This window comes from Gekko japonicus, unplaced genomic scaffold (genome assembly GCF_001447785.1).
Source record: "Gekko japonicus isolate JY-2015 unplaced genomic scaffold, Gekko_japonicus_V1.1 scaffold47, whole genome shotgun sequence".
Classification (NCBI taxonomy): domain Eukaryota; kingdom Metazoa; phylum Chordata; class Lepidosauria; order Squamata; family Gekkonidae; genus Gekko; species Gekko japonicus.
Window position 1 is genome coordinate 1,829,794 of NW_015165235.1, and position 13,981 is coordinate 1,843,774.

At 42.0% G+C, this 13,981-nt stretch overlaps 1 protein-coding gene across 1 annotated transcript in view; it reads right to left on the reverse strand.

Moving 5' to 3' along the window:
- Positions 1 to 1,283: 1,283 nt before the first annotated feature.
- DPY19L4 (dpy-19 like 4 (C. elegans)) overlaps positions 1,284 to 13,981 on the reverse strand; it is a 60,873-nt gene continuing 48,175 nt past the window's right edge. The window contains exons 13-20 of the mRNA XM_015409822.1: positions 13,654 to 13,812; positions 11,432 to 11,551; positions 10,299 to 10,419; positions 9,083 to 9,139; positions 7,165 to 7,247; positions 5,631 to 5,763; positions 3,968 to 4,126; positions 1,284 to 2,808 (exon numbers count right to left, since the gene is read on the reverse strand). Coding sequence (XP_015265308.1) covers positions 2,644 to 2,808; positions 3,968 to 4,126; positions 5,631 to 5,763; positions 7,165 to 7,247; positions 9,083 to 9,139; positions 10,299 to 10,419; positions 11,432 to 11,551; positions 13,654 to 13,812 — 997 coding nt within the window. The 3' untranslated portion in view covers positions 1,284 to 2,643. The remainder of the gene's footprint in view (positions 2,809 to 3,967; positions 4,127 to 5,630; positions 5,764 to 7,164; positions 7,248 to 9,082; positions 9,140 to 10,298; positions 10,420 to 11,431; positions 11,552 to 13,653; positions 13,813 to 13,981) is intronic.

Sequence of the window (13,981 nt, forward strand, 5' to 3'; positions counted from 1 at the left end):
TACAGATGTGATCAAATCATTCTCTCTCACACACAGATTTCTCTCCCACCCCTTTCCTTTCTGGCTACTCAACAGCCAGCATAACAGCCATTTTAGAGTTTGCTTCAGTTGCTTTTGGGGAGATTAAAAAATACTAGCACTATTTCAAAAATTCTTGCTCTCTGGCTAGCAACCCCAGTAAATTCATCTTCTTTCCCTGAAACTTGTTCTCTGAAGTCTCACAATTCCATGTTGTAGTAACTCTCACAACTCCATGTTGTAATAACTCTCCAAAGCTGAAAACAAACTTGAAATCCTTCAAATTTCAATGCATTTTCAGACCCCCCCCCCAAAAAAAAATTCAAAGTGATGCAGTCAGTAAAATCACTACAGGCATGACAGTAAGGCCCAAGTGTTACAGTAAAGCTTAGATGAGAGAAAAATGGAAGAGCCATATCAGAAAAAGATTAATCTTCTGTATGTAGAATTTCAGTGATTCACAGAGAGCCAAATAAGTGTTACATGAATCTCCAAATATGACCTGCACTCATCACTGAAGTAATACTCAAAAATGAAGCCCTTTACAGGAGCTAAAATACTGCATTCTGAATGACACTACCAGGTTTGTCACAGCTAAGCCAACAGGTATGAAAAGAATCAATGAAGGGCTAGAGACTGATGCACAGGGTACTAGTCTATACCTGCCAATGACATTCTGTTAGAGCCTATCAGAGTGGACCAGATGCATCATTTCTATGGGGTCTGAAAGCCCATTGAAATGAAAGGGGATCGCCCAGCAGAAGTTCCTGGCTGATAGGGACTGGGGGGGTTATTTTTAATAAAAGGTCAAAAAGCAACCATTTATATCAGTACGCCTTACTATCAGATGTAAAAAAAGTTAAATTTCCCCTGCAGTAGCACAAGACAAACCACATCTGCTATACTTTACTGCAGCAGCAAAAGCAATTCAGTGCAGAGGCAGAAACTTACTAGAATAGTCTGAAAGGTCTACCACATAACACGTACACACACACCCCTACCTTACTGAAACAAATGGACCTCAAAGCTACTTCTGTTGTAAGGCAAATCACAAACCCACTATGATTAAAATTCTACAGATTGTTTTAGGCTATTTCCCTTTCCCTCCATGGTGAGAGTTCTTCAAGCTCAGTTTAACAACCATTAAAACACTTGATCAGAAACACTTACCAACCATGAATTATTTTTCAAAACCTTGCATTCGAGTTGTTTGACTGGCATATACATGCACCACTGATCAAACACTACACAAAATGCATGTGATAGAAGTACACATACTCAGTTTTTTAATATGTACATATGTTTTGCTGCCCATGGCTCCTCTCTCATTTACGTATGACAGATGCATAATGTCTGAAGAGGAATTCAGTTCTTGTCTTTGGATAAAATGCCTTCCTGCAAAGTATCCAGGGAATGTTTTCCAAACCTTCACTTAAAGGAAAAATGCTTCAGTTTGTTTAAGGACTGCAGGAACAAACTCAGAGGGAAAAACAAGCGACAGATGCCGAAGAGAACAAGAGGAACAGAAAAAGATACCAAATTAATATACCGTACTTTTAATTTATTTTAAAATAACCAAGCATGCAGCTATTAGCTTGGTTTTGCAGTGTGTGGATTTTTAAACCCCAATTCACCAAAAAATATTTTAGCAAGGCTAACAGGGCCAGTTGGTAAATGCAACTGGTCATGGGTCAAGCAGGCACACAGTTCCATGAAGTAGCTGAAATCCACAAAATCTAGGTCCTCTTCTTGTTTGGAGAATGAACCATCTATTTATTACAACTTGCAGGTCTCCAAAAAAACACGACCTGGAATAGAATTATTCATATAGGGGAAAAAATCAGACATTTGCCAGCTCTTACGGAGGACATTTTTAATATTAAAAGGATGCATAATCTGCTGTATTTATTTATTTCACAGGATACAATCACACCCCATTAAAAATCCATGAGAGCTACCAATGTCTTGAACAGCCAGTAGACTGCAGCCACCAGCCACACCTAAGAAAAGTCAGGTAAAGAGAGTGCTCACCCACCTCCACCATGACCCTACTGTGATTCATCAGCCAAACAAATCCAAGCCAAACTGCTTTTTAAAACTTCCCTGAATTTAAAAAAGCAGTTTAGTAGGAGCTTGGAGTAGCTGCAAAAAGAGACATCCCCCCTACACAAAAGGCCTCCAGAAATATGTGCATAGTGTCAGGATCATGCTCTGTATGTTCACATGTCACTTATTTTGCATTTATCAGAGTAAATAGGTCTAGTTAAAAATACAGTTAATTGCTTTAACATTGAAAACAGAGCAACAATGTGCACAAAAATAAGGTTATTACAACTAAGATGTCAATAAGAGGTATTCGAAAATGTGGAAGACTGTTGTTATCTTGCAACGTTGATCAGTATTTTCCAAGGTCCTGGAGCATGTTTCTCCGTCTTGCTATACAACACTCAGTCTGCAGTATTCCAGTTGGGTCAATTTGTAGGCATTTGCATGTTCTCACTTGGTGTGTGTGTCTATATTCATATATGCAATATAGAAAAAGAACACTTTGTAAAATGACCTCATCCCATTTTTAGAATTTTGCCCCCTAAAGTCAGTCTTCAACAAGAAGGTCTCCGTGACTTCTCAGGACTGGAAGGATATAACAGTGTTGATTTTATATACAAAGTAGGACCTGTTCCAATATACTCGAGTGAAGTAATTCACATATGGAGAATAGTTCATTTTAATCTCCTGACAAAATCGTCCATATTTTGAATAGCCATAGCTGTCACCTTCTTCGCAATACACCTGGCACAAAACAGAAAAAAGTTTGTGTATGCATTTCATTTGTAGTCCACCTTTCTTGCTCAGACTCAAGGTGGATTATGAATTCTTTTAAAAATGTAATAAAAACTGTATAATACATACAACCAAATGCAGTAAAACTACATTACAAAATTTAAAAATGATGCAATAGGAGGATAAATAAAACTGCCTAAAATCTCACCGACATTGTATAATACAATTTAAATGCAATAAAACTGCCTAAAATCTCACCGACATTAAAACTGCACACTGCTTCCTTTATGAAAATGCCCTTGTGAATAATTCTGTTCTACACCTCCTGCAAAATGACTGAAGTGGGGGAGCCTTTCTGAGCCACAGCAGAGAATGCTCAGGGAATGGTATTAAACAATCTATTGATTTTGCCGAATTCTCCATGAGTTTTCCCACCAGAAAATACTCATCCAGTGAAGCATTCTGAAGTGCACTACAGAGGCCTCTCCTGATAACTTGGACAACATTTACCTTACCACAGAGAAGGATGTCCTTGGGGTAGCAAGCACACTCCAGATACAAACAGTACTAGCAATAATTCATGTTAGATCTTTTCTGTCCCATGTCAAAACGCGTTTCTAAGCTCTGGTTGTTTTTGTATTGTGACCCACTATGTCTTGTCTTCTGACACCACCAGAGGGTTTTGGAAGACATTTTCCTATCCCAAGATGCACTGGAATTTGGCTTGGGGTATGAATACCCTCTGTGAACGTTATTTCCCCAAGCACATTAGCAGTGTTAAGGCTGCAGTCGCGTGCACACCAGAGTAAGTCTACTGACCACTGTTCAGAAAGAATTCCCATTAACTCACATAGGATCAGGCAGATTAAATGGTAAAGCACTTAGTACATCTAACATTGCTACAGCAGTGAACACATTCTGTGCTCTGCCCTAAACCCACCTGCCAAAGCCACCAATTACAAAGACTATATCACACCTCTTTCAAGAGGCAACCAAACTATTTTAGCCGAATTCTGCTACTTACGTGTCCATTAGCAATATCCAGTAAGTCTTTGATCCGGCACCCTCTCACGCCCACCTGCGAAAGCCACCAATTACAAAGACTGTATCACACCTCTTTCAAGAGGCGACCAAGCTATTTTACTCATAGCCGAATTCTGCTACTTACATGTCCATTAGCAATATCCAGTAAGTCTTTGATCCGGCACCCTCTCACAGGCCCGACTTCATTGCAAATCGAATCCTCTACAACCAAGTAGGTTGCTTTATATGATGTGAGTATCTTATAAATATCTTCAGCTGATCTTTTGGAATAGATCTGGAAAATCTGTAGATTTAAATATGTTCAGTGAAGATGGAAACAATGAACACTGTGGAATATTAGGCAGGTTTTGTTGATACAATGTTCGATAGAATTTAGAGACACATACAAAGCATAATAAAAGCAGTTAGTATCTCACAGACATGAAGCTGCCTTATCCTGAACCAAACCATTGATCCATCAGGGCCAGTCCTGTCTACCCAAACAAGCAGTGACTCTCCAGGGCCTCCAGGTCTTTCACATCACCCACTATCTGATCCTGAACTGGAGATGCCGGGGATTGAACCTGAGACTATCTGTATGCCAAGCAGATGCTCTACCACTGAGGCATGGCTGCTCCCCTTCAAGAACACAATGAATGCATTTATTTTATAGATGATCAAGGGCTATGTTGCATTTATGACAAACAGACTGAATTATGTATGCAAATACATATGGACTGGAGCACAGTAGCTCGAAGCTTTAAAAAAAAAATGAGCTGCCGTTACGCCCCGCTTTAAATCAATGAATTTTACACTTGAATGCTAAACAACAACATTTATAGAGGTTCCTTTTTATTCCAATGGTGTTTGCTTCCAAACAAGCATGCTCAGCATCTTTCCTCTTAAGACTCTTGCTATGGTCCTCCCAAGCAACTATGCTTGTCGGAGCCACAGTTCTGGAATGAATTAAGTACTGACGGTTTTGTCTCCCTGAGAGTCTACAACAGCATCTCCTGTGCGATCTTAAAGACTAACAAATGCATTATCCAACGCATGAAGTATTAATTGACAGATTGTCTATATACGTGGGGGGGGAGCACAAAAACGAGAAGGGTAAGAGAAGATGAGATGTTGTACGGGATCTTAAAGACTAACAAATGCATTACCCAATGCATGAAGTATTAATTGTCTATATACGTGGGGGGGAGCACAAAAAAGAGAAGGGTAAGAGAAGATGAGATGTTGTAAAATGTGGCTAGGAAATCCACATTCCAAGACTCACTAACTCTGTACATGCAGAAATCAGTAAGGACTGATTAGCTCATACAGAAAGTAAATGTCCTCTTTTTGAGGATTATATACACTATTCAACCTGCATTTCATCACCAATTGAGAGTGGTTCACCCCAAATCCAATTGTACTGCTGATTCTTTTGATTGGATCTTGGTTTCAACTCATTTATTCAAAGTATTCTATCCTGTTTCTAACTGGGTTTGGTGGCTTCCAGTAATCATTAAAACAACACAATAAAACAAAAAAAAACCCTATATATGGCCTGAATTCTACTATGCAATAATACCATATCTGTATATTGGAGTGCTGAATTATTTAGTCTCCCTTTGTTAGACATAATAAACAGAAGGGTGTGTGTGTGTAAAATTAAGTTTCTCCATTTGTCTAGTTCATCAGAGACTACACAGCAATAAACCTGTTAGTCTTTACATTTCTACAGACCACCCTTTGAGAAATACTGCGGAATGTTCGAAAGTGTCAGAAATGTTTTCAAGTTTACAAGACGACACACTCACGTTCTCATTCCTCTTCTGCAGGTCTTCATCGCTGTACACGGGCAGATTTGTCACCATCCATCCAGTGCACAGCTTGATCACGCCCATGAGCTGTGGGCTGCCAGCAAACACAGCGGCAACGGGTGCCTGCCTTCTGCAAAGACAACACACCTGCTCTCTCATGCTTCCATACAACTGTATTGCCTAAAACTATGGCAAGCTTTGGTGTTTAAAGTCCGCATCTATCACAAAATGAAAACCATCAGGGGTCATTTCCTGCAGGAGCGCACAGGAGTGGAGCTCCAGCAGTAAAGAGCCCAGGGGGCTGGCACATGCAACAAGCCCCACCCCCTGCTCCCAGCAGCCCTCAGTCAGAACAAGAAACAGCCAGGTAAGCTGCAGAGCCCGGCCCTCTGGTCCAAAACAGTCCAGTGGCACCTTTAAGATCAAGTTTTATTCAGGTACAAGCTCTCCCTCCTCTGCGAGGACAGATCTGCACGTCCCCCCCCCCCAATAGCTAGCAATCCAAAACAGTCCAGTGGAGCCTGAGCGGTGGGTGTTGCCTTCTGACACACTTCCGGTGATGTCAGGGGGAGTGGCATATGCAAATAGGTTATGCTAATAAGTTATGCTAATGAGCTCCTGCACCTCTTTTTCTACGAAATGACCCCTGAAAACCATGATCCCAACATAGGCAGATGCTGGTGCATTTTAGTGACACATTCAATTAAAAGCGTCCCTAAGACAACAGTATGGCAAGGTCCAGATGAAACATCAAACCGTGGAACAGCCTTCAGCTCACTCACATGATTCCTCCTCCCATCATGCATCACTCAGTAATCAATTGTTTCTGGTTTTTCAGCCATGGTGTAATGGTTACAGTGCTGGAATTGAATCTTGGCCACCTGTGTCTGAGTTCCCACTCTACCAATGAAATCTGCTGGGTGACTTTGGGACAGTCACCCGCTCTTCACCTTCACCTACCTCACGGGGTTGCTGTGGCGAGGATAAAGTGAAGGAGGGGAGAACAATGTTGTAAGCTGCTTTGGGTCTCCACTGGGAAGAAAGATAAGGTGTATATATCTAAATAAATAGCTGCTTCCGGTTTTGTGAGAAGCCACAGTTTGCTGTTGCATCCAAGCTGGCAAACTGTGGGATGTGCTTGCCCCCTGCAAACTATGGCTTGTTTGAGAACAAACGTGCACTGGTTTTAATAGCAAGCAAAACTCTGTTTGCCAGCTTATGTGCAACAGCAAAATATTGCTTCCTAAAAAACCAGAAACAACTCTTCACCCTGTGATGTGTGAATGGAGGAGGCATTCGGGACAAAACATTAGTACTAGCCCCAAAAGGTCAAGGTACACAACAGTTGCACAAAACATTACTAGCCCCAAAAGGTCAAGGTACACAACTCATGCATCCCCTAAGTAGTATGAGCAAACAAAACATCCTGTCACACACTACCTATATGATAAGAAACTATGATAAGCCATAGCTATTTTTTTTAAACTACAGCAATAAGCAATAAAAGACAAATACTGAATGGAAGACTTACTTTATCCAGGTCATGAGTCCTACTGTATCAGGGTCATAAAATTCTTGCAGTTCTGAAAGTTCTGCCATTATCCTAGGAAAAAACTAAAAGGAAGCACCAAGGCTATGAACTGTGGGAAGACAAATCACAGAACTTTAAATCACGCAGGAAAGAGGACTAAAAAGAAAAACCTTTCTAGCTTTACCATTAAATCAAGTTATCAACTTATCAGGATCCCTTCTCTGTAGTGGCCTTTATGGCAGAATACACTTTATTCTTTATAATGCAATTTAATAGAAACACATCTCTCCAACTTTAAACCACTCCAGTGGAAATGTTTATCAGTTTATTAAGAAAAACCTTTCATAAACATAATTGTGTTAATGCTCAACACTGAACTGTATTCAGGTCTTTGTCACAAACCAATCACGGCTGTATGAAACACACCCATCTTCCCATGTATCTTATGTAAAAAATGGCCTTCTGCTGTCTACATTGGACAACAGGTCAATCCCAACACAGAAGCATAAACAATCATAATATTCAGTAACCAGTGCATGAGCCCTGATCAGTGGCTGATCTACAAATCATTGTTTTCCTACAAAAGAACTTCAAAGGGACAATCCAATGCAAAATTGCTAAATTCGAATTCTTTAACCAATTCAAGACTATCTCCCTCCAATCTTAACAAAGACTTCACATTCCTTAATCAATTACCGGTGTTAATATCTTGCATTACTGATATTAATTAGTCAAGCTATAACTCAAACTTTCTTACTGGATCTGCATACTGTGTTTCATCCCGCATTTTCCTAGAATAGACTGTATGTTAGTATGTACACTGCCTACCTCTCCCCTACCCTTCTGTTAATATAAATGCATCTACCTAATGAATGGACACATCATACATCTGATGAAGTGAATTTTGCTTAGTACAGCCTTAGGCTGAAGTAACTAGTCTGTATTACTGTAAAGTGCCAAAGGTCTCCTGTTTTGTATCACCATCTAGTGGCCACAATAGTTTTATGACATGTTTCAGCAAAGTATTTTCAAACTTAGGTACTTGATTTTGAAATCCTACCACAAAAGGTGGCAATATGTACGGCCACCACCTGAAAATCAGTTCTCTTATTAAGAGCTCTGTCTCCATTACCCTGGATAATACTAAATACTATCATTTTCACATACGCTAATAATCAAGGCCCAAGCACTGGCATAGAGGGTACAAAAAAACCCATACTTTATTGGGATCTGCGGGGGGGGGGGGGGGGGGGGGGGCAGCCGAGGCTGCAAGCACACTACCATGATATAGTTTCTTCAAGTCATTCCTGAAAGTTCTAGGCATTTGTACCAGGCCCAGAGACAAGGTGCTTGTGCCCTGTTTTCAGTGTTCATAGCGTACAACACCCATTACCTCAGCACCTTTAAGACCAACAAAATTTTATTCAAGGTATACGCTTGAATATCTATATCTTTAGATATTTGAATTTGTTGGTCTTAAAGCTGTCACTGGACTCAAACTTTGTGCCGCTGCTTCAGACCAACACGGCTACCCACATCACTTCGGTAATCCTCTCAACAGCCCTGTAAAGGGAGGCCGATATTCTCCTCATTTAGCAGACAAGGAGAGAAGATGGGACTGAGGAATAACAAAAACGAGTTTCCCAAGGGCCCCCCATAAGTTTGTGGCAGAGGATTTTCTAGAGACTCACATTCCACTCCCCCTTTGCCATGGAAGCTTTTTGGGTGACCTTGAGCCACTGTCACAGACTCACCTAACCTACCTCACAGGGTTGTTGTGAGGATAACACAGATGCAGAGGAGAACAATGTAGGCCACTTTGGGTCCCCACTGGGGAGAAAGGCCAGGTACAAATGAAGTCAACAGATGACACATACTAGATTAATACTTGATGGGTATGTGTATATTATTTCCTTACCTCCTTCCACAGGCTAAAGCCTATGATAGTAGGAACAGCCATGCTCAGGATTAGAGCCTGAAATATCAAACACGCAAAAAAAAAAATAAGAATTTCTTTGGTCCTCCTCTATCTATCTGAAATGCTTGCACAGCTCTACAATATGCCTTTCAAAAGTTTATTTCGGTTTATCAAGGGCATGATGGCGAGCCCATTCAAATATACATGAAGGGTCACCAACCTCCAGGTGGTGGCTGGAGAACTCCTGGGATTACAACTGATCGACAGAGATCAGTGCACCTGGAGAAAATGGCTGCTTTGGAAGGTGGGCTCTAAGGCATTATGCCCCAGCGAAGTCCCTCCCCTCCCTAAACCCCGCCCTCCTCAGACTCCACCCCCGAAACCTCCAGGTATTTCCCTACCTGGAGCTAGCAACCTATACGCATGCCGTGTGATAGTATCGGAATCTTCCCTCCTCAGAGGGTACACGCACGCACGCTGTTCACTCGCTCTTTGTTCAGTTTCACCCACATAATCCTGCAACAGCATGCCCAGCAGTCAGCTTTAAGAAGACCATTTATTCCTGCCTAAAGGGAGTTCGTTTGTGCTCCCAAAACCAGCCAAAGCTTGTAATTTCTGCAATGATGGGATATATGCACTGCAGTGAGATTACATACAACCTTAAACAAGGTATCTTCAAAAAGAAAGACCCACGCTGGGGAGAGGGCACAGCTGGAGGTGAGAGCATGAGACCCGGGGGGGGGGGCGCTTGCTGGCTTTAGACACAGGGTTGCCAACTCCAGATTGGGAAATTCCTGGATATTTGGGGGTGGAGCCTGGGGAGGGTGGCGTTTGGGGAAGGAAGGGATCCTAGTTAGTGAGATATAATGCCATAGAGTCCACCCTCCAAAGCAGCCATTTTCTCCAGGGGAATTGATCTCTGTAGTGCAGAGATCAGATGTAATTCCAGGGGATCTCCAGCCCACCTGGAGGGTGGTGATCCTAACTGGTCACCTTACTGTTTGGAGTTACTTTTCTTCTCTATCCTTTTCCTCCATATTTTGAAATGAAATCAAAATCTGGCAAGACTGCAGTTTGTCAGGTCCTGGAGAATCCCCAGATGTGTATAATTCTGGACTGCCTTGTTTTCCCAGCCCTTCAGTGTTTTCTTTTAAAACTGTTTTTCATCTTATGTAGCTTTACATCAACATATGACTATCACAGGACAGGAACTCACCAGCAAGATGGGGTGCACCGCTTTCAGTCGTATCCACTTGAAGAGGGTCGTCCAGAGCTCAGGGGAGCACACCCCAAAAGCTGCTAGCATGCAAACGTAAGGGGTCCACAGATACTTCATTCTAGAAAATCAACACACAAATCCAAATGAGGAGACTGTTATTGACAAATGACAAAAAGCAACTAATTCCACAGTGATTTCTCTGAATGTCTTTCACTGGGGTCGATTAATGCCCCGCAGTCACTGTAAGGGAAGCCTCCATCTGTTTTCCTCCATCAATCAGCAAAGTACTTCCTCACAGATTTATCTTAAAACTTGGGACTCAGCAACTGCATATTTGGCGGCAGACAAGACATACATTGGGAAGTCACCTTTGTATTGATGTGATCCAGCAGCACTGGATTCTTTAGAAGAGTGTCCCTTGCCCTGGCATGGTCCCCACATATTTAAGAGGTACATGGTAGGTCCTGTTTGTATGAAAGAACTGAGCCGTGGGCTCATGATCTCTCCCCCTTCCTCTTCCTCCCTTCCTTAAATATTGGCGAGACCAATAAGGTGGCACTGCATTTGTCCTGGCATTTGGGCTGAAAAAAGTAGCTTCCTGCTGGCAGACAGCAAAATAACTGGTCACGCCGATATTCTATAAAAATGACTGGCAGCCACTATGCTGCCCTGCAGAGTGTGAGTTTTGTCTTAGCAACCGCAAAACAGTGAGAGTGACAGTTAGAGACATTTGCGACTGATGCGGGGATTCTAGCTAAAAAAACATTTTAGCCCTGGGACTTCACAACATGCTAGAAGTGCAATAGCTTTTGGAAGCACCTGTCAACAGCCTGAAGTGTTAGCAAAGACAACTGATAATAACAAGAACAATTAGAACAGATGCCCATAACACAAGACAAAAACCTCTCTGGTAGATATCTTTTTGCACTAAACAAGCTGCAACGTAATTAAAGCTAAGCTGTGAACCAAACTATTGAATTAGTTCTGATGACATCCCTGCTCGCCATACGCATATGTATATTATATGTACACACACAGAGATGGAAACAAAGCACTTAAATACATTCAGCAAGTTAACAGCAATTCTTTGCCATTTCCAATAGACGTAAATCCATCTTGAAAAACCTCACCCTTCCATCATCATTGTAAGTGACCCCAAGGAAATGGTGTGCAGTACATGATACACCACTTCTGGCCTTTCTCCAATCCTCCCACTCTCAAGGGTAGATGTTTCACTGACCGGTTCACCACTACGACATTTGCAAGAGAAAGACACAAGTGCTTAACAAAAAGGAGAGACAACAGCCTAATCAGAGCCAATGTGCCTTCATTAGAGAGCAGTGCCAAATGACAGGTGTCATAAGCTTATATAGTGTGGTGATGGGTGATGCAATCCTGGTGGTACAATGATGGATACAATTCTGGTGGTATTTCAATAAATACACGTGTTTTTTAACCTATAATTATTCTATATTTAAGCTTTAACCACTGCCCCCCCCATTTGTTGTCATGATAACACAGAGAAGGGGAGGATGAGGCAAGCTGCTCTGAGCCCCCATTGGAGAGGAAAGCAGGATATGATTATGAATACAAGACAAAATACATTAGCAAACTGAGCAGCTTGTTATCAGTTTTCATGCTATTTGTTAAGGATTATCAAGAGACACACTTCTGTTCTTCACAACATATAAATGACTTCGTATTTTGGTGGTTTATGCCAACCTAGTTTAGATATATATTCAAAATACTAATGCATGGTGAAGTGGTGGACCAAAGTCACACATTCTGTCAGACTGCCAACGTAACATATGGCACAAACATGCAGTTTTCCTGGAATGCTCCAAACTTTTTATATATATGTGTGTGTGTGTGTGTGTGTGTGTGTGTGTGTGTGTGTGTGTTGTATCTTTCAACACTTTTTTTTAAAGATAGGACAGAAACCACAGACAGCCAAATCCCACATATTACCTCACGCGCACAGGCCCAAATCCACCACTTGTTATCAGTGCGGGACCTATCCTGTGGAGTTCCACAGGGTGCAATTCTGTATGCCATACTTTTCAATCTCTATGTAAAGCCCTTAGAACAATTCATCCACAGCTTTGGGGATGGATGCCATCAATATGTAGTTGATACTTAGCTCTATATATCCTTATCCAAGTCTCCTGGTGATGCAGTAGAGGTCCTGAATCACTGCCTGACGGCTGTGGTAAATTCGTAAAGTGTGAAAAAAATTGAAACTAAACCTTGAAAACACAGAGGTAATGCTGGCTGGGAAGGCAGAGTCTTGAAGGACATTGTGCTCCCCACTTGTGATGGGAGTTCAACTGTCCCTTGCTGACTCAGTTCAGAGCCTTGGGATTATACTGGACCCAACTTTATTCCTGGAGATCCAAGTTAATGCAGCTGGGGGGAAAGTCTTTCTTCCAACTCAGCCTACACTGAAAGCTGCCCCCTACCCTCGATATGGCTGACCTGACCACCTGGATCCATGCCACAGTAATATTGAGACTAGACTACTATAATGCACTGTACATTGGTCTCCTCTTCAAAATGCATTCAGAAACCCCAGTTGGTGCAGAATACCGCAGCTCAGCTATTATCAGGAGCTAGATGGAGCATGCATATTACTCCCATCCTGCAGGCCCTTCACTGGCTGCCCATCAGTTACTGGGCTCAATTTTAGCGATCACATACAAAGCTCTTCATGACCTTGGACCCTCGTATCTGCAAAACCGCCCCTCCCCCTACACTCTGTCATGACAGCTTTGCTCATCAGAACAGGGTCTTCTGCAGGTGCCACCTTGTGGAACGGCCTGCTTAAGAAGGTCAGGAAGCTCCCACTCTCCTGCCTTTCTGGCAAACTAGGCAAAACTGAATTATTCAAGAGGGCTTTTCTACGCAGGCAATAGAATCGCACCGTGCTAAATATTTCACGAAGTTACTTGGATAAATTATTACAGACTGTGGTCCATACTACTGTGTATCGCTTGCTGAAACTAGGATCCGACGACGTGATTTTTGCATCATTTGATGTGTCCTATTAATATGTATGCTTTGCTTCAGTTCTGTTTTTAGACTTCTGGTTGGTTATACAACCCTGATTCCTACTGCATCGTTTATCAAATATCCCTTTTTGTCTACTATATTGATTCACTGGGTTGTAATCCTCCTTCAGCCCATATGAGAAAGATGGATTGTGAATGAATAAATCCCTATCTACTGCTTTTCCAGACTGGAAACCCCCTCTCACTGCAAGTGGCAAAGGTTAACCAGAGACATTCAGCAATTGGCAGGTAAATCACAACAGCATCGAAACAAGCAGTCTGAGAATGGTCAGATGTCAACTTACCTACTCCTCCTAAAAATGACCTGACCTACAGAGAGAAGGCAAATGATGAGCACTAAAACATAGAAAGGCAATAGTGAGGACTGAGTAAGCCGCAGAAAGAAGTCTTGGGATGGTGTCTGAAGTGACTCTTGACAAAGGAGCCAGTTCATTGTGAAGTTCCTAAAGAGAAGAACAAGGGGGGGGAGAGGTCATATCTAAGGATGGGTACAAACCAGAAAATTCCAGTTTAGTTTGGGGTGTACCTGAACCGAGCCCCAAACCAAGCAAAAATGCCCGAACCAAACCAGCCAATTTGGCTGTCTTTCTCCTGGCCATGGCAAGCCGCAAT